Source organism: Periplaneta americana, chromosome 6, assembly GCF_040183065.1.
Source record: "Periplaneta americana isolate PAMFEO1 chromosome 6, P.americana_PAMFEO1_priV1, whole genome shotgun sequence".
Lineage (NCBI taxonomy): Eukaryota > Metazoa > Arthropoda > Insecta > Blattodea > Blattidae > Periplaneta > Periplaneta americana.
The window spans coordinates 183761740-183783290 of record NC_091122.1 but is presented as its reverse complement, the minus strand read 5'-3'; the positions used below and the strand labels follow the sequence as shown (position 1 = coordinate 183783290).

At 35.2% G+C, this 21551-nt stretch overlaps 1 protein-coding gene across 2 annotated transcripts in view; it reads left to right on the top strand.

Annotated features, from left to right (window-relative positions):
• Nucleotides 1–21551, top strand: part of LOC138702116 (titin homolog) — a 539259-nt gene that overhangs the window by 447357 nt on the left and 70351 nt on the right. For both annotated transcript variants that reach the window (XM_069829704.1, XM_069829705.1), the window contains exon 4: nt 13531–13810. In XM_069829704.1, the coding sequence (XP_069685805.1) occupies nt 13531–13810 (280 nt within the window). The remainder of the gene's footprint in view (nt 1–13530; nt 13811–21551) is intronic.

The window sequence follows — 21551 nt, the reverse complement described above, 5'->3', positions numbered from 1 at the left end:
ACCTCTTTACTTTAAATTTAGTAGACCTATAATAGAAATGGAATTTTCTGAGCAATTAGAAAGTATAGTTCTCGGCTAGAATAATCCTACCCTTCTGAATGAGACAGGAATGTCACTTTTCAAACAACAGTTTGTAAATGCCTATAGTTTGAGGTTTTAGTAGGTGCTTTGTTTCTTACAGGGAGCAGCTAAAATGCATGTGTCCCATATCTCCTCTTATTTTCTCCTAATCCAGTAAAGCGAAACAGTGCTTGCAGTACTGTTGTGTCATTCATTTCACTCAGTTCTCTAGTACTTACAGTATAAAGTGCAAGTGAGTTTATCTACTGCTTTTAACTAACTAAAATGGCCCCTGTATCTTCAACCCTAACGACAAAACTAAAATCATGGATTGCGATGGACGAAGGTTTCACTACAGATGGAAAAATTGCAATGTGTCAAGTATGCGGTAAAAAAGTCGGGTGCTCTATGAAATCACAACTGGAGAGTCTTACCTATCCTATACCTGCCGGATATTGATATTAAATATTTTCATGATTTTACATATTTTGGTACATATTCAGCTTACTTTTCTTACATAAATATGTACATATTTCACACCCTGATTTTACATAAAAATCCGGTCCCTAGTTATAAGACGATACTCAGTTAATACAGCTGAAGAAAAAGCTGAGACCATAAGAACAAAACAGATTGTTGAAATTAACATACTAAGAAAACCAGTTAAAACACTAGATTGGATCGTGTTCCTATAAAATGAAGATAAATCCCAATTTCTTTGTCGGGAATCGAAATGAAAGCGCTAATATCCGAGCCGCAAATAAATTTGTTGTAATGCGTCATGCATTGTACTAAATTTGGAGTCTGCCTGCAAGAAGTGAGGCATCGCTTAGTGGACTGCACTTTGCAGCAGAGGTTGGACGAAGGTCCATGGCTATTTCCAGCCTTTAAGCTATGATACACCTGGAAGGAGAGAGGAAAGCGAAACCCTCAATTTGGGTACGCCCCTGTTGAATAAATATCCAGTTCTTGCTGCCATTAAGCCCCACTCAAGGCTCCAGTGACCCATTACTGGTGGGCTAGGCATGTAGCACTAATTCCTTGTTGCCCTGCCTACAGGAATGTAGTGCGGGACGCGTAACCGCACGGCAAAGGAAATTCTAGCTGTGTGCCATCTCATCACGTGTTCTAAGAGACTGGTGACCTCCAAGGTCACGGCGAATTCTGCAGTGGGACAAGTGACCGCGAGCTTAGACCTCACATAGTTATGCCATAGTTTTTTTTCTGCTCTGTCCTCTGTGATTTATAAGGAGTGGATTCCTATCTAATTAAATATTCTTTTTGCGTGTGATAAAACACAATTAACAAAGTTAAAAATTCCGAACATGAAGTTTCAAGTTTAAAACCCGAATTTTATTTCACACTAGCCGTACCCGTGCGCTCCGCTGCACCCGTTAGAAATAAATATAAAGTAATTACATAATTAAAATAGGACATTTGATCCAGGGAACATTCGTGTTTGATAGAAGGATAAATCGTTTAATATGTTACTTAATTTAAATTGTATTTAAAATATTAAAATGCGATTATTTTGGTCCAGAGACACTCATTGGTGCAATGACAATTCCTTTAACCTGTTTCTTAATCTTTATTACATGCAACCATAGTTTAATGAAGATTGACATCATTTAGATTTAATGTGTATATTTTATTTTACTTGTTATAGGTTTCCATTGAATTATGGTAATAACTTAATTTTAACCCTTGTTTTCTACGTATTCAGTAAATGGCGTTTGGCCTACTATGGTTCTGAACCCTTCAAATAACTTATATTATATTATATAATATTACATTACATATATTATATTATATTATATTATATTATATTATATTATATTATATTATGTTATGTTATGTTATATTATATTATATATATTATATTATATTATATTATATTATATTATATTATATTATATTATATTATATTATATTATATTATATTATATTATATTATGTTATGTTATGTTATATTATATTATATATATTATATTATATTATATTATATTATATTATATTATATTATGTTATGTTATGTTATATTATATTATATTATATTATATTATATTATATTATATTATGTTATGTTATGTTATATTATATTATATTATATTATATTATATTATATTATGTTATGTTATATTATATTATATTATATTATATTATATTATGTTATGTTATGTTATATTATATTATATTATATTATATTATATATATTATATTATATTATATTATGTTATGTTATGTTATATTATATTATATTATATTATATTATATTATATTATATTATATTATGTTATGTTATGTTATGTTATATTATATTATATATATTATATTATATTATATTATATTATATTATGTTATGTTATGTTATATTATATTATATTATATTATATTATATTATATTATGTTATGTTATGTTATATTATATTATATTATATTATATTATATTATATTATATTATATTATATTATATTATATAATATTATATTATATTATATTATATTATATTATATTATATTATATTATGTTATATCAGAAGTTACTGTAATGACATTATAGCATTATGTCCATCTAGAGAAACTACACTTTCCAATGGTGAAATAATAATTAATTATGCAAATCGGTTAATTTAGCTTCCGATATTATTTCATACAAACACAGAAACATTCTCTGTAGGCTATCTTTCATAGCTTTCGATTGTTGCTGTCCAAGGCCCCTTATAGACGAAGTCATTATTTTGTTTTTTATTTCATTATACGGCCTAAGATGGCAGTTATTTTAATTTTAAAACTTATTTATCTCATTAAATATCAGTCCTATCAAAATTTTTCAAGGAATAAAACTTATCGCAAATTATTTTTAAAGAAACTTATGTTATGTAACATTTTTCACAAAAATCAATCAGACAGACAGACATACAAACAAAAATTTCAAAAAAGCGATTTTCGGCTTCAGGATGGTTAATTATATATGTTAGGACCAATTATTTTTGGAAAATCGAAAATTACCAGAAAAATTTCGGCTACAGATTTATTATTAGTATAGATAAAAACACATATTTTCACAAAAAATTATGTAAATACATATTTTCAGGAAATCTATTACAAACGCATAAATCTTGGAGTTTTTACTTAAATAATTTTATACAAGAAATTTTAAATATTTTAAAACTAAATCAATTATATCACTCAGAAGTACGTTATCTTTTTTTAAGAATTCTTGGTTGCTTCGTGTTTCTAAGCGCTGTGTGTTGTATCCGTGATCCATTTTCGTAATAGTATCGCCTCAAGTTCTGAGAACTGCTAGGCAGCATATCAGTGTTATTATTAGAGAATAAATTAACATGGACAAGGAGGAGAGATCTTGCAACACATAATTAGGAATGTTTATTGTTGCTGGAGATGATTTCATTCCACGCTTTGTTTGTGAAACACAACAGATAAGAGCTCGGGTATGAACATTACTTAATTTAAACGAATCTCTTGCCTCTCGCTCATGTATATCAAGTAAGGCAATATATCTTGTTGTGATTCCCTGTTATCGGGCTTCGTCAATCGATATCCTTCAAGATATACTGAAAGATGGTTATTTAAAAAAAGATATGGTTTTCTTATTAGCAAATCTAAGCTTTTTGTGTGACACCATAAAAAAAACTCGAAACCTCCAAAAACCTGTTGTCTGAAACAGGGAGGTTCGTGCCGTGGAAATTAAACTAGACTCGCTACCAGGTTCAGAAGTACAAGTACTAAGGGACAAATTCCAGAATGTGTTTGGGAAAAACAGTGGATATAAAAAAATGTGTAAAGTTGCTCAAGTATTGGAGGGTGTGCCTGTAGGTGAAATTGACGGTGTATGTGTTTGTGACATCCCTCTCTTTAAATATGCACGACTGACGTCCTGTGATGTGGAAAGATCGTTTTCACAGTATAAGTCGTCGTTCAGAGATACACTGGTGGCCATAATTCTGGAAACTTTTTGTTTTTGTACTGAATTATTATAACATCTGCATTGATTCATAGATTTATACAATTGAAAATGTTACTCGTGACTGATTCGTTAATTATGGGATTATAATAAAGATATTATATTAAATCCTGAATATTTTAACAATAAATAATCATTTCTATGTGGGAAATTATGTTCTTGTCGTTTAGAAGAGTTTCTTTGATCTTTCAATGCTAATCGACAAATCTGCCTCACATCTCTTGGACTTACTTTAGGTTTTCTACCAGTCCTAAGTGTTCCATTACAAGATTTTGTGGATTTGTACTTCTGCCATACCTTCTGGATGCCAGACACTGTAGCACCATTACCAAGTTTTCTTCCAATTTCCTTGAATGTCTAGCCTTCTTCTCGAAGCGTGACTGCCCTAGAAGGTGTCCAGTCCTTTCGTGGATCCATTGTGATAAAATGGTCAATAAAATTTGTTGTAAAGCAATCAGATGTTAACCTAACGAAATCTTAAGTCAGACTAATGATAGAAACACACTAATAATGTCCACATTTTATGCTAACAGTACTCAACAATGCTTCTACCGATGAACAATAATCTTAAAATAAAAAATGGGCCAGTTTATATTACAGTAAATAATGGGAAATTATAATGAAATCTGAAATTAATATTTAGATCTTAAACGACAAGAACATAATTTCCCACATAGTAATGATTATTTATTGTTAAAATATTCAGGATTTAATATAATACCTTTATTATAACCCCATATTTAACGAAACAGTCATGAGTAACATTTTCAATTGTATAAATGTGTGAATCAATGCAGATGTTATAATAATTCTGTACAAAAACAAAAAGTTTCCAGAATTATGGCCACCAGTGTAATCGGCATGCATTTGTGATGGAGAATTTGGAGATGACCTTTGTTGTTCACTGCAATTCTCGGCCAACTACTAGCACTCAAGTGTGGTTGGTGAGTACCTAGTAACATTTTTTTTCGAAGCTAAGTAAGGTATTTTTTTTTCATGTTTAAAAAATATATATATATTTTTATTTTTAGTAAATATTTTCGTACTTTTTATTTTTAGCACATAACAAATAAATATATTTAAATTTTTAGGACATAAAAATCCGCTCCCTAGTGATTTAGTAGTGTTCGTAATTGCATTTCACTCAAAGATTTGGAATTATATCCGGGCAAGCAATCGGTTTCCAAGGCGATAATGTCTTGCCATAACTTTATTCATTAAGTGACAGCAGAAAGTCGATATCGCAGTTTTGTAGCAATACAAGTCCATGCTCAATTAACAGGAATCTGGGTAAATTTTAACGACTCTATCACCCATATGAAGATTTACCGTCACTTACAGAGCTTATTTTCGAAGACATTCTGAGCAAGAAATGTTATATAAACATTTGTCCTAATCTCAATATTTTCAAAGTTACATTAATTCTAAGTTGTTAGTAAAATATCTTTCTTTTTTATTTATTTTTATGGGTAAAAAATATTACAAATAGAGAATGAACTATTCAGGAGTGTCATTTCTTTAATTGGCTAGTACAAATTCTGAAGCTAAAAATGTGTTGTTAATTGCTTTGTACAGATTTTATTTTTCAATTTTTAACTAAAAATGACGTCATTCTTACGCACTTATCACAAAAATTGTTACAAATCATACGACTTTAGGAACTTGATTCTTTACAGTTTAATTATGCATCCCAATTGAAATACACTGGTAAAAAAAAGTTAAGCACATTTCCAGTTTACCCAATAATACCTGATATTTATGTTTCTTTTGGTTTTATGTGGCACGTATTATGTTTACCAATTCAAACTCTTTCACTTGTTTTATTCTGCATCACTAGGTAACGTCCAAATATCGGCTAGTAAACAAAGCCTGTAATTCGAGCAAAGTTCAATCAGTGTCGTTTTGCTTCATAGTGCAGTACAATGGCTCGGAACAGCCTTACAATGGCAGACCGCATCAAAATCATCACTTTGATGGAACAAAACATGAGACAAGTTGATGTTGCTAACATTCCTCATGTGAATCAGAGTATTGTCTCCAGACTGTGGAGAAAGTTCCAGGAAACCCAGTCAATTGCAGATCGACCTCGCGGATGCCGTCCACGCAAAACAACACCAGCTCAGGACCGGTACGTAAGATTATGTGCACGTAGGAACCCTATAGCCTCAGCTACAACTCTGCACCATGACCTGCGCGAAGCCACTGGTGTTGTAAGTAGCCAAACTGTGCGAATAGACTTCATGCCATAGGGTTGTATGCTCCAAGACTCCAGCACTCCGTCCACATCCCAGGGGTGCTCGTGCAAGATGCGCTAGAGCACATGAGAATTGGACACGAGACCAATGGACCAGAACTTTATTCTCAGACGAAGTGAGAATGGGCCTACACCCTGACAACAACTCTATTCGCGTATGGAGACGAACAGGGGAACGAAATCATCCCTCAATGACCGTGGAACGTCACCAACAGTTTGGTGGTTCAATCTTGTTTTGGGCAGGTGTCATGTTTGGCCGCCGTACACCACTGGTTTCAATAGAGGAAAACATGACTGCTGCCGTGTATGAGAACAACATCCTCCAACCCAAGTAAGTGGTTTTGCAGAGACTGTAGGAGAAGGGTTCACTCTACAAGATGATAATGCTCGGCCTCATCGTGCTCATAGTGTGCAGCGGTATCTGGTAGAGCATGGGATCCGAAGAATGGATTGGCCAGCATGCTCACTGGATATGAACTGCATAGAGCATGCATGGAGCTTTCTCAGGAGAGCCATTTCCAATCGTCCACATCACCCATTAACGATTCAAGAACTCAGGAATGCTGCCTTGGAAGAATGGGTCAATTTGCCTCAGGAGAGCTTAGATGCGTTGGTACTGAGTATGCCCCGTCGCATACAAGAGTGCCTCAGGGTTCGTGGAGGACCAACACGTTATTAAACAGGGTACTGAAAGCACCATTTCCTTTTCTTTGATGATGTACGAATTTCAACTTCCCTTATCTTTTCCGTTGTTTCCAAACAATGCAACTTTTTCATTTCATATTGAGTCCATTGTTAACAAATAGTGTATTTCTACTTTTAAGTTTATTCTGTGGAACCAAGAAACCCAATTATAATTTATCTATTTTATTTTAATTAATAAAAACCGTTGTATGCCTAATTATGCTTAACTTTTTTTGACCAGTGTAGATTGAAACACAAAATAATATGCGAAGTAACGTCAAAAAGATGTAAATTAAAGACATGGTCCATGTATATAATGCCTGAAAATAGCTATTGATCCTTTGCGTGTTTGTTTTTAAAATAATGTGTTTAATCTGGAACTACAGTCAGTGTATTGTTATTAGTATCTCTTTAATGTGTAATTTTAAGTCAGTTTTTCTACTATTCCTTTACTGTTTACATTTGTTTTTAAATCTTTTGTATTGCCCCTACTATTATATATTGCCCTTCAAGAATTTCGTTATTCGTTAGTTGTAAGTCATTGCTTGTCTTATTATTTTAATTATTGTACTTGTTCCTGAATCACGTATGTAACTTGTAACCGTAAATCATTGCTTGTAATATCCTTTTATTACTCTTAACTGTTCCATTGTTCATGGATTAAGTATTAATTTGAAAGTGAAAGTCAAACTTTGTTATATTAATGTATTATTATCTTTTTAGATCGTGTATTTACTCTGAAAGGGTTAGACATTCTTGTATATCTTTGCATTGATTATTCCTCAAACATCTCATTAATCTTTAACAGGATCCATTCTTTCATTAAGGTGCATTCTTCTACATAATTCATGTGAATTGTAACTGTGACCACAATTTTGTTTATTGGTTATAAAATGTGTATTTTGATGACAACTATATCCCTAATATACCTCAGGGTGAAATAGGGTTTATTAAATTGGATAATAAAAAAAAATATGCATCCCAATGTACAGTCTTAAAGAATTTACAAGAGTGGCGTGATTTGTAACAATTGTTGTGGTATTGTAATAAATATAAATAGATTAATTTTCTTAATTAATAACAGTGTATATTTCCACATATAAATGATTTCTTAGCATCGCCACAGATACACTTGATTGTACTTGTCACTATCCCTGTCACTAGAGAGTTCTTAAAATTTATATTTTCCCCGCCATTCATAAAATGCTTAGGGGAGAGTCGGGTAGTATCGGACATCGGGTAATATCGGACAGTGCGTTTCTTTCATCTACCACCATATGGTAGTACCTGAATGACATGGTTACGTTTCTCTATGCGACATCACAGAAACGTAACCATGTCAATCAGGTACTGTCATCGTGTGGTAGATGAAAGAAACTCACTGTCCGATATTACCCGCTGTCCGATACTACCCGACTCTCCCCTAATGCTCGACCATGCCGAAAAGTAGTAATTATACACCTGGTAGCAGCCCTTTAATGGACCTCATTAAAGTACACCTATTCATTAAAGTTCAGGTGTTCCACCAATCAGAAAATACCATTGTAGCAATATGAAAGCGCAAGTATCGATTATTCTCGGATATGCAATCGAAAGACAACTAGCGCGAGATTGGACAATATTAAATTCAGTCGAAAAAAACAACACACAAATTAACATCAATTCACCATCATCTTTCAGCCTTTCACAAAGCACATTCCCGCAAATTCATTTCACCAATTGCCGGAAAAAATCAATATGGTCGAGCATAAAATGTCGTATGAAACTTGACTATAATGGTAATTAAGACGCTCGTATGAAAATTATGAAACTTGCTTGCGGTCGTTTCATAAACATACTCGCGTCTTAATTACTACCATTATAGGCTCGTTGCATAATGTACTATTGATATGATACATCTTGCACCAAATATATAACTGAAACTTGATTAATATATTTCAGTAAGATTATTTGTATTTATCGTGGTAATAATGTACAGTTTGACTCGTAGACACTTTGTTTTTCAGCATTTTCTCCGTCACTGTATTGTATTATTATCATTATTGTTATTGTTACTATTATTTCTATCATCAACTTTATTATTGATCTCTGTAAAATTTATGTAGACTACTGGACTGTACCCGAGCACGAGCATATGTTCATTTCGGGTATCTATTCATATGTATTCATTTCAAATGTAAATTGTGAAAAATATGAATTTGAATTTTGAAAAAAAAAAAACATGCGTAGGAAAATGTAATTTTGTATTTAAAAATCGAAAAAAAAATTCTGTACGAAGCAACTATGGACTTCACAACACATTTTTAGCTTCAGAATACTAGCTAATTAAAGAAATGATACTCTGAATAGTTCATTCTTTATCTGTAATATTCTTTTACCTTTATAACTCAAGAATAACGGTATTTTACAAACAACTTCAAATTAGTGTCATTCTGAAAATATTGAGGTTAAGACAAATGTTCATATGACATTTTTTGCTCAGAATGTCTTCGGAAATAAGCTCCGTAAGGGACGGTAAATCCTCGTGAATCACCCTGTATAATAGTCACTGGTGTGTAGTATGGACTTGAGCTTTGAGATACGGCCTAAATGCAGGGAGTATAAGGACAGAAATGGAAAAAAATATTAAACTTTTATTTCAAACCTGAAACACCCTTACAATCCCAAACATGCTCACAATAACAATCAGGAGCAGCATAAATGTTTCAAACTATTGTAGGGATTTAATGGATCCCCTGTCACTTTTTCCAACGGATATTCTTATTATTCGGTTGAGAAACTTTTATCATCCAGTCTGCTCTCGAAAAATCTGAAAGTTAGAATTTATAAAACAGTTATATTACCGGTTGTTCTTTATGGCTATGAAACTTGGACTCTCACTTTGAGAGAGGAACAGAGAATAAGGGTGTTTCAGAATAAGGTGCTTAGGAAAATATTTGGGGCTAAGAGAGATGAAGTTACAGGAGAATGGAGAAAGTTACACAACACAGAACTGCACGCATTGTATTCTTCACCTGACATAATTAGGAACATTAAATCCAGACTTTTGAGATGGGCAGGGCATGTAGCACGTATGGGTGAATCCAGAAATGCATATAGAGTGTTAGTTAGGAGGCCGGAGGGAAAAAGACCTTTAGGGAGGCCGAGACGTAGATGGGAGGATAATATTAAAATGGATTTCAGGGAGGTGGGATATGATGGTAGAGAATGGATTAATCTTGCTCAGGATAGGGACCGATGGCGGGCTTATGTGAGGGCGACAATGAACGTCCGGGTTCCTTAAAAGCCAGTAAGTAAGTATTCTTGCCTTGGAGGGAATTTGAACCCAGAAACCTTAACCTCAGCAAAATTAATGCTGTGTATTTTACCCCTCATGTACTCTGCGATTGTCTAGTTCCTCTCTAGACATAAAAAACAAAGAATGTAAAAATAGAGAACCACAGTTGAAGGAAATTGTGATTCTCAAGTGAAACGCAAATCACAATTCTGCTGTCTAAAAGCTGTCTGTTGTAACATTACGAAATTTGATGGATGGCAGTGGAGGCCATAATCTGTGCGCTGTACGGAACATGAAAGTCGTGGAATGTTTCCGTTATGGTAGAAATCAATATACAGCGAGCTCCTTTCATCTGGCAGATATGAAGTAACAGTACTGCGAAGAGAATCCGCTAATTCATCCAGCTTGTCACCGAGATGGGCAGCATTATCACGGCTAGTCCACAGCAAGAGCGCCTGAGCGGTGACCCGTTACAGCTGACCACGATCGCCTCTATTATTGCAGCGAAAGCCTTCTGATGTTGACGGCGATTCTCTTGGCAGTCAGTAATATGTCAGTCTTCACCATATAAGGATCTGGGGGGCACGGGCATGACCATTTCGTGATATTCTCATGCCACAGTGCTCCGTTACACCAATAACACAGACTCACCCGTCCCTAATAGCCCCTCTCATCTTCAGCACGTCATATCACCGGTTGTCAGTAGCTTCTGTAGTTACCATGTTATTCCGACTTCACCATTATTTCATTATCTAAATTACTGTACATCACAACAATTTTAAGTAGATATATATTATTTTGTGCGAGATCGTGCGTATTTGCTTGGTTTCCGCACAAAACCAATCCGCGGAAAGTCTAAAATTCCACATTCAATATTCCCAACCCAACACACACAACAATTTCCCTCTTCTTACCGCTTAAGTGACATATTGATTTTACTGCTTTAGGCTTTTAACATATTATTTTTAGAGACGTTCAATATAGTAATAATTATAAATTGGAAACTTACCACTGCAATTTCACCTAAATTGCAATGTTAATTATTGTTTTTAAATATTTGCAAAAATTAAGTAAACTCTACAACTCCACTAAAGTTACTGCATTCGTGATGCAAGTAACATTAAGGAAGCCGTGAAAAAATCAACAAGATTCCAGACTCATCATAGACTGGGGGGGGGGGGAGACAGACGTATATCACGGCCTGCTGGAGTATAGTAGACACAGAAAACACTTTAAAGCAACAATGTTGAAGATAGATATTTTTGTTTTGCAAATTTGCCGTCATTGAACAGAAACCAAGATGGAGATTTCATTGCAACTAATTAGAAATTCCTCTTTCAGGTATCTAATAAACGATCTTCGCACAAAATAATATACGATACACGAGCGGTATGTTTTCTTTCAATTCTCGGAAATTAAAAAAGCTCAACTACGTTTTGCTTTTTCACACTTTTCCTCGAACATGAGAACTTCAACATACCGCTCTTGTAACGCATATTACTATTAATGTACCGAAGTACATGTGAAGTTTCCATGCAGATATTCTGCGTCATCGTACGATGAAAGAGTAGTCGAACGGAGAAAAATTCTTTCCGGCACCGGGTTTTGAACCCGGGCTTTCAGCTCTACGTGCTGATGTTTTATATGATAGCCTATGCGAAAATCACTTTGAGTCGTATTCATAGACATTCTTAGCGCTGGCTTCCGGTGGATGATCAGCGTTTTTCGTACTCATAAACCAGTGTTAGCGATATGATATGGTATGAATCCTGTACAAGTAACCAGTCGATAGCCTGGGCTAGTTTAGCACGCTCGTAGCGCGGGCTAGCGAAATGTCTATGAATAGCACCCTTCGTGATTTAAGACGGCGCTTATTCCGTCGGATCCCGGCCAACTAGTCACTCATAACGAGTGCACCTCAGCACATGTGTGGACTTCAGTCCTACGTTCATAGACATCTATGACGTAGTGCAGAGGGCGGCCACTAGAGGGAACCCAAGAGGTGGAACTTTAACTGAGAGGAATCGATCCGACACCGGGATGGGAATCGGGTGTGGCTTGGTAGATAAAGTATCAGCACGCAGAGCTGAAAACCTGGGCTCATCCCGGCGCCGGAGAGAATTTTTCTCCGTTCCATTACTCTTTCATCGTATGATGACGCAGAATATCTGCATGGAAATATCATATGTACTTCGGTACATTAAAATAATATATATGATATGAAGAGTTCGCGGGAAAAACGATGAATGTCACAGTTTTGTTACGGTTGATGTCATTATCTAATTCAATGAATCACCACGAAATTTGATTTTGTTCTTATGACAAATGGTAAAAAGGAGAATTATCGCTACGAATACAGTAATCCTTTCTTTTATTTTCTATGGAAACAGCACTACATCTTGCAGTTATAGACTCAATTAGATCATTATCTAATCCTTAACAGAAATGTGACATTCATCGTTATTCCCGCGAACTCTTCATATGCGTAAATCACTTCGTGATTTAAGACGGCCCTTATTCCGTCGGATCCCGGCCAACCAGTCACTCATAACGAGTGCACCTCAGCACATGTGTGGACTTCGGTCCTACGTTCATAGACATCTATGACATAGTGTAGAGGGCGGCCACTAGAGGGAACTTAAACTGAGACGATTCTGTCCGACGCCGGGATGGGTATCCGGTGTGGCTTAGTGGATAAAGCATCAGCACGCAGAGCTGAAAACCTGGGTTCAAATGCCGGCGCCGGAGAGAATTTTTCTCCGTTCCATTACTCTTTCATCTTATGATGACGCAGAATATCTGCATGGAAATATCATATGTACTTCGTACATTAAAATAATATATATGATATGCGTAAATCACTTCGTGATTTAAGACGGCGCTTATTCCGTCGGATCCCGGCCAACTAGTCACTCATAACGAGTGCACCTCAGCACATGTGTGGACTTCAGTCCTACGTTCATAGACATCTATGACGTAGTGCAGAGGGCGGCCACTAGAGGGAACCCAAGAGTTGGAACTTAATCTGAGACGATTCTGTCTGACGCCGGGATGGGTATCCGGCGTGGCTTAGTGGATAAAGCATCAGCACGCAGAGCTGAAAACCTGGGTTCAAATGCCGGCGCCGGAGAGAATTTTTCTCCGTTCCATTACTCTTTCATCATTTTAAGTAGACCCAAGAGTTCCCTGCTTATTTTCATTTCGTCATCTCTCCATTGCATATTCTAATCTGCTAGCCAGTTGCGTTAAACTTCAAATTTCTTCCTTGCAGCTTCGTGCAGGAGTTCATCGGCGACCCTCTGGACGGCGTGACGCTTCTTCTGGAGCTGCTGAGGGCTGTGCAGCTGAGCCAGGCCAACCAGCAGACCCGGTGCCCTCCCCCCATCCTGCGGCGGGCCCTGCTGGACGAGCACTCCTGTCTGCAGTGCCTGCGTAGCTGCCTTCGATGCCCGGACGCGGCAAGGAGGCTGGCGGCCTCCCCCGCTGGGCTCTTCACCCTTGCCGTCTGCATCATGAGCAACGTCAGCAAGTCTCGGGTCATCGCACTGGAGGTTAGAATCTCCAACATGATGTATTTTATTTGCTTGGACATGCATTTATTTACTACTCACTCACATATCGTGCCGTTTATTAATTTCGAACCAGAATGGGGTTTGGGCATGCAGTCATTTACTATTTTCTTGTTTCGAATTCAGAATCCTCTGTATGCATAAGAGATATCATACTTCGCACTTCTTTCGTACAGTCCGCGTCACCGTTTTTGGCGTGTGAAATGAGTAATGGGAACGTTAAATGCGAGTGTTTTACATTTGCCGCAGTCAGTCTGATAACTGTTTGACAAATGGCTGAGTGACGTGTATAGGAAGTGGTACCATTCTCAGCTGCACTAGCAACATGCTCACAAACAGGGCACTATATATCTAGGACACACGCCAAAAACGCTGGCGCCAGCTGTACTACTGCTACTACTGCAGAAACATCCAACTGCTAAACTGCGACTCATAAAATTAAACAGCATGAAAATGTAAGAAAGAAGACCTCTACGCTATATCGAAGATCGTAATACCTTGTGAACTTTCTGTCACCATATGGACTTCTTAGCTATGGAAATAGGCACTATATGCTCCGCGGAAAATCTGCATATGACCTTCAGCGGCTTCACAGGAGTGCAGCGCTGCGTCATAAAGGAATATCGCTATCAAAGGGGACGTTGGCGGCGGGAATTTAATTCTGAAGTTCAGTAGCTTGCCAGATATAAAGAGAAAGCATTATAAATAGGTCCGAAAAAAAAACAGTAATTTTAGGTCAAACCGTTCCCTCTGTATAGTCCGGGTGAGCTTACTTCATACCCTAAGGGTGAAACCTAACCATTTTCCCCCCATTACTACATAAGCTAGTGGATTATGGTGATTTTATAGTTTACATGTTGAATTTCTTTTGCCAACTTCGTTTCGAATTTCGGTACTGAGAAATACTACAACTAGTAGTGATTTTATAACTGTTATGTTGGCAGCAGTGACACAAGTTGTCAGTAGTTTAAATTCTGAAAATTCAAATTGTTCTAGATTTCTGAGCCGGTTACTCCAAGCTATTGAAATTTGAACATAATAATAATTAATTAATATCAGTATTAATGTTAATACATAATAGTTATTGTATGTGTTGTTTTTTTGTTGTGGTTACAATTTCAAGGATAGAGTCAGGTAGGCTAAGTGTAAATAAATATAACATATTTCATGTGATACGTGCCCATGAGTAATCGATATAAATACCATTTCACATTTTATTTTATTTCTTTCGTGTTTAGACTTTTATTACAATAATGGATTAAAATATTCTAAAGCGTACATTTCAAAGTGGCATTCGTTTTCGGAATTCATACTAATCATTTCACGTGATCAAACAAAATACATTTTTAGGTTAGGTCTCGTGATTCGTTAACTGTTTAATCAAAGCAATGAATTTCATGTTATCAGACAATATCCATTTTAATATTAGATCATACAGTAATCTACTAACTACTAACATAAAGTGCGAGAGGTCCAGAAGGAAAATATACTCTTTCACAAATTACTGAACCTTTTATAAAACACGTCCCCAACATAAAGATGAGATACTACATTATTATTATTATTATTATTATTATTATTATTATTATTATTATTATTATTATTATTATTATTATAGTACATGGCATTGTGTGATTTTATCCTCTTTTGGTAATATCTAGTATTAGTTGGCAACACTGAAGAGACAGCAGTGTGTTCGATCTTAAAGCATTCCGGAAAAATAGCGCCATTGTTTAGAAGGCCTGCATCACTCAAGGCACGTAGATACAAGAAAACAGAAAACAAACACACACGGTCAGCTGACACACTCTTATCTTTCTTCCCCTGTATTTATATTTGCACAAAAAGCAGATCATTTCTCGTTCATGTGAAAGAACATTTCTGTTACACCTTGTTGTTCAGTAAAGCAAATGGTAGTGATAAAAGAGAAACAAAATGTTGTGTTTCACAGAGATCTCACACAATAGAAATTTAGAGTTTACGAGGTTTTTTTTTTTAATATTCCAGCGTTCTTCCTCTTTTAACAGACAAGAGGCTGAGTTTTGAGTCTTTCGACGAAGCGAAAACGATCGTTTAATTTGTAACTCTGCAACCAGTAACGATTTTGAGTAGCAATAACTTTTAAAAGTAATTTCCATTTTTTTTTCAACATTTCTGTCACTTTGACGCCCCATTCTACGTAAAAAAACAAACAGGTTTGCCGCTTAGCAACTTTTGAAGATGTAAATGTGTATTTTGAACAGATTGCTTCGAAGTTACTATTTTTTTCTCTCTGTTTCCAAAAAATATTTTCATTTCCAACTTTTTTCTATGTTTTCCTCAGATATTCACCTGTCAGTCATAAAAATTACAGCGCGATTGGTCGATTACCTTAGGAGCTACAACGTGATAAATATTTAACGCAGAAGGAAACTGATTTCTCGCTCCCTCTTTTCGGTATCGCCGTCCCTCTCTCGCACATGTCATCTGTATTACAACGTCGCAACGATCTGCGATTGGTTCTTCTCATATGCAGGAGATTTGGCACGGAGAATAGTTCTGAAAGCGTGAGAAATTCTGTTTCACTACAGCAAGCCTAACGAAAACAAAGCTCAGCAATAACAAGTTCTCAAGCCTTGGCCCTGCAATTATTTGTTCCTCGCCGTTTATTCTGATATTTTAAAGCCTGAACCGCAAAATTATATGTGCTACAAGCAAGAAAGGAAATACACGTCACAACTCTTCGTACAGTCTGAAAGCTGTGTGACTCACAGGAACGGATATGTCTGCTCCACGAAACTGACTCCCAGCGACTTTAAGTTAATCGAATGGCCCGTGGCGAGGACTGGAATTGAGAACTGGGCAGTGAAATTGGTGTGAACGGATGTATAGTGCATTTGTTTTTTTTTTTTTTTTTTCTGAGATCAGATTTTCTCTCCTCCCTTTTCCAGGGGTAGCAAATTTATTTATTCATTTTGCTAATAATTGTAACATAAGATACAATATATACAGAAAAAACTTTACCTCACCCCTGAAAGAGTAGAACTCGTGCTCATGGGCGGATTCCTGAACTGAAATTAATAAATATATAATACAATTTGTTTCATGTCTACTACACAATAAGAATATATCAATTTAAATTTACAATTTTTCAATTTTTATAAAATCCATACATAACTTTTTAAATTTAATACTAGAACTATTAGAATTGACAAGATTAGGATATTTAAATATAAATTTGTTATATATTCTTGGGCCTAAATTACTACTATGATTAAATACTGTAGCAGTGTTGCATTTTGGTTCAAACAATCTTAAAGAATTCATACCTTTTGTTTCATAACTATGAGAATACAATTCAAAATTATTTCGATTTTTATGTATGAATTTTATTAATACAATATAATAAATTTGTCTTACGTTAAGTACATTAAAGTCTAAAAACAATTTTTGAGATGGAAAATCAATACGTTTATGAAGACATATTTTAATTATTTTCTTCTGTAATAAATAAAGTGGATTAAAATTGGATTTAAATAAGCTACCCCATCCTATAATTCCATACAAAATTACCGATTGAAATAAAGTTAAATATATTGTGCGTAATAAACTTATTGATAAGTAATTCCTCAATAAAACAAAATAATATATTATTTTACGTAATTTATTACAAATGTAATTAATGTGTTGGTTCCATTTTAAGTGATTGTCGAAAATTATGCCTAAATACTTAACTTAATAATAGGATAATAATTAACATACTAGTTTCACTTTCTTGTTACAGAAAGCATAAGGCGAAAGTATTATGATACTAAAAAACTCCAGTTTCAAGAAAATACACGTGTTCAACATTCCTCAAACCGACATTATGTCTGTCTGTCCGTGAACACGATTTCTCGTGACTATTAGAAACATTATTTTCACATTTATTAAAGAATTAATTTTATCTGGAATTATGCAAATGAAATATAATAATTGAGGGGCTTAGAACAAAAAGCAGGTAAGTGATGGAAACCTAGTTTTGAGAAAATTACAGTTAAAGTTCTACATGCAATGAAATATTATACACTAGTTTGGTGAAATGATGCCCATATAGCGGCACTGCACAATGTGATCACTTACCTGATTTTATCCCAAAGAAACATCCTTTTGGGCTATCACAACACGCACTTACCTCATTTTTTTAATAATGTCACTTACCTGCTTTTTGTTCTAAGCCCCTCAATTGTTACTGAAAAAAATGAGTTCATACAGAATGTTTCGTAATTATAGGTACAAATTGTAGGGATGACAAAAAGTTCTAATGAACATACGTAGGTTCTCAATCCAGTAATTTTCTAAATCTATGGGGTTTTATTACGTATCGTCAATACAGATGCTCTATGATAACATAACATCCGATATGCACTGGAAGAAGAGACCGTAATTCATTATACGGTAGACATAATTGAAAATCATAATAATAATAATAATAATAATAATAATAATAATAATAATAATAATAATAATGTTTTATTTTCGCTGGCAGAGTTAAGGCCATAAGGCCTTCTCTTCCACTCAACCAGCCTTAATCAATACAATACATAAATTTAAATTACAAATATTTTCACTACACTTAAAAGGTTCTCCAGCAATAATCTTCACTACACATTTATTTAAATTTAGATAAATCTATAAGGTAAAGTAGTAACTTAATTTATGAGCTAATTTAATTCAATGAATTATACTTAATTTAATATTTGAGATAGCTAGTAAAATGATGAAAATTAATTTAATATAAGCTTACTAGGACTATGTTACAGGGAGAATATATATATTTCTATTTCTATAATGAGAATATTAATGTAATTGCCATTAGAGGTTTTGTAAATCTATTTAGAGAAATGAAAGATAATAATAATAAGAATGGACAGATGTTAGTTTCATTATAAGTAACAAATATTAATCAGCAATTCATCTGTTAAGTAAGAATTTATGTAATTTTGACCTAAATGAAGCTATTGTCCAACAACCCCTTATATCACTCGGAAGCGAGTTCCAATTTCTAGCAACTGAAACTGTATAGGATGAAGAATATAAAGATGTCTTGTGGTAGGGTATAATGAGTAAATTGTTATAATGAGATCTTGTACTTAGCTGATGATATGCGGATAAATTTTGAAAACGAGAAGCCAAATAGATTGGGGTAGCGGTGCGCAGAATTTGAAATAAGAGAACAAGAGAATGCAGGGCTCGTCGATCGCTTAGCCTTAGCCAAGACAGAGTTTGGAAAGACGGGGAAACATGATCATACTTACGAATATTACAAATATAACGGACGCACGCATTATGCACACGTTGTAGCCTGCTGCTCAAATTTGCATTGAGGTAACTTAATATAATATCGCAGTAGTCAAAGTGTGGCATCACGAGTGTTTGTACAAGGATTAATTTTAATTTATCAGGAAGAAAGTGCTTCAGTCGCTTTAATGAGTGAATAATGGAAAATATTTTTTTGGAAGTGTGATTCACTTGTTCATTCCATTCCAGGCGACAATCCATATAAATACCAAGGTTCTTCACGGTCGTACTGTATGGAATAGTAGTATTATTTACAATTATCGGTTCGAATCATACACGTTCGAATATCTGTTGTGTCTCTAATGAGTTCACAACCATTGACAATGCGTTACCGGAGTTCGTTGACATTATTAAGAAATCGGAATACACAAAACTTTTAAAATATTCCCGAACAAAAAATAGAGATGATTCAAGTCGGGAGACTTAGGAGGCCATGATGTTGGTAAGCCAAGGCCGATACAGCTGCTGTCAAAGCTTGTGCGTAAGGATTCAACAACGTTGAAATTAAAGTGAACCGACACTCCGTACCACAGCAACTGCTTTTCCCAAAGAGTCACATCGTACGAAACGTCCCGTAGGTCATGTTAGGTACACACGACCATATAGTCTCGTAGGTAAGAAATGAGATTCGAGATGTATTCGGTTGGTGGCCACAGTGATGACGTCATATCTCGGAAACTGTTGGTTTTCGGACCTGTGTTAGACTAATCCCGGGTGTCAAGTTGCCTAAAAATGTATATGGTGTCTGAGATTTTTTTGAGTTCAAAACTCATTCATTCAGCGAGTCGGCAATCAGTAAATCCATCCACCTACCCACTCACTCACCTATCAGCAAAGGGTACGTTTCATTTAGACCAGATCTACTTCCCGAGTTCCGCAGAGTCATGCTACCGTCGCGTTTCGCCTCTAACTACCAGAAAAAACGCACTACTCGCTCAGGTCGGACTCTGTTAATGAGGTGACACCACGGCCATCTTCTCGTTAGCCGCGGTAAGAGCAGCCCGGAGGCCCGTACAGATCGCTAAGGCCGTGGAACAGGAAGGTCCGCGCATACATGACCATCATTATAAAGACATCTAGTTGCTCATCACAGGTCGGCAACGTTTTGAGATCAGCTGTGATTAATAGGGTCACGTGACACGTTATCAGGAGTAAAAAACTTCACACGAATCACATTCGGACTTAATTGACAGTTTCCGGTATTAAGTGAATGTAGGGAGCTGATCCCGTGATCCAGCAGTTGAGAGCACACAACTATAGGGGATTCCCGCATATCCGACACGAATGCCAATGAATGTGTGTCGAACAACGGAAATTTAAAAATACCTAATATAGTAATATGCGTTACAAGAGCGGTATGTTGAAGTTTTCATGTTCGAGGAAAAGTTTGAAAAAGCGAAACGTAGTTGAGCTTTTTTAGTTTCCGAGAATTGAAAGAAAACATACCGCTCGTGTATCGTACATTATTTTGTGGGAAGATCGTTTATTACGTACCTGAAAGAGGAATTTCTTAATTAGTTGCAATGAAATCTCCATATTGGTTTCTGTTCAATGACGGCAAATTTGCAGAACAAAAATATCTATATTCAACATTGTTGCTTTAAAATGTTTTCTGTGTTTACTATATTCCAGCAGACCGTGATATACGTCTGTCTTTTTTTTCCCCCATTCTATGATGAGTCTGGAATCTTGTTGATTTTTTCACGGCTTCCTTAATGTTACTTGCATCACGAATGCAGTAACTTTAGTGGAGTTGCAGAGTTTACTTAATTTTTGCAAATATTTAAAAACAATAATTAACATTGCAATTTAGGTGAAATTGCAGTGGTACGTTTCCAATTTATAATTATTACTATATTGAACGTCTCTAAAAATAATATGTTAAAAGCCTAAAGCAGTAAAATCAATATGTCACTTAAGCGGTAAGAAGAGGGAAATTGTTATGTGTGTTAGGTTGGGAATACTGAATGTGGAATTTTAGACTTTCCGCGGATTGGTTCTGTGCGGAAACCAAGCAAATACGCACGATCTCGCACAAATTGTATTTTAAATTGTTTCTGTAAATAAATAGTGTGAACTCCGTAATATATATAATCAGCGACATAGTTGCTTGGGAACTTTCTTATGAGATATTTTCCTAAATGCGATGTCCATGTATTTCTTCAATTCCATATCAAAACACAACGCTTCCTTTTGCCTACTTCCATAACGCCCAAGGGAAACTTGTTCATATGGATCACTATAAGCCGTAACATTTTGTATGAACGTGTTTTCAATTGGAGGCGTAACAATCAAGATGTTATGTACAAAATTAATTTATTCGAAAAAAAAAACATTTTTATATAAATTCTGTCTATTCAATTTCACTTACCACACAATGAGTAGAAAACAAAATCATGAAAGA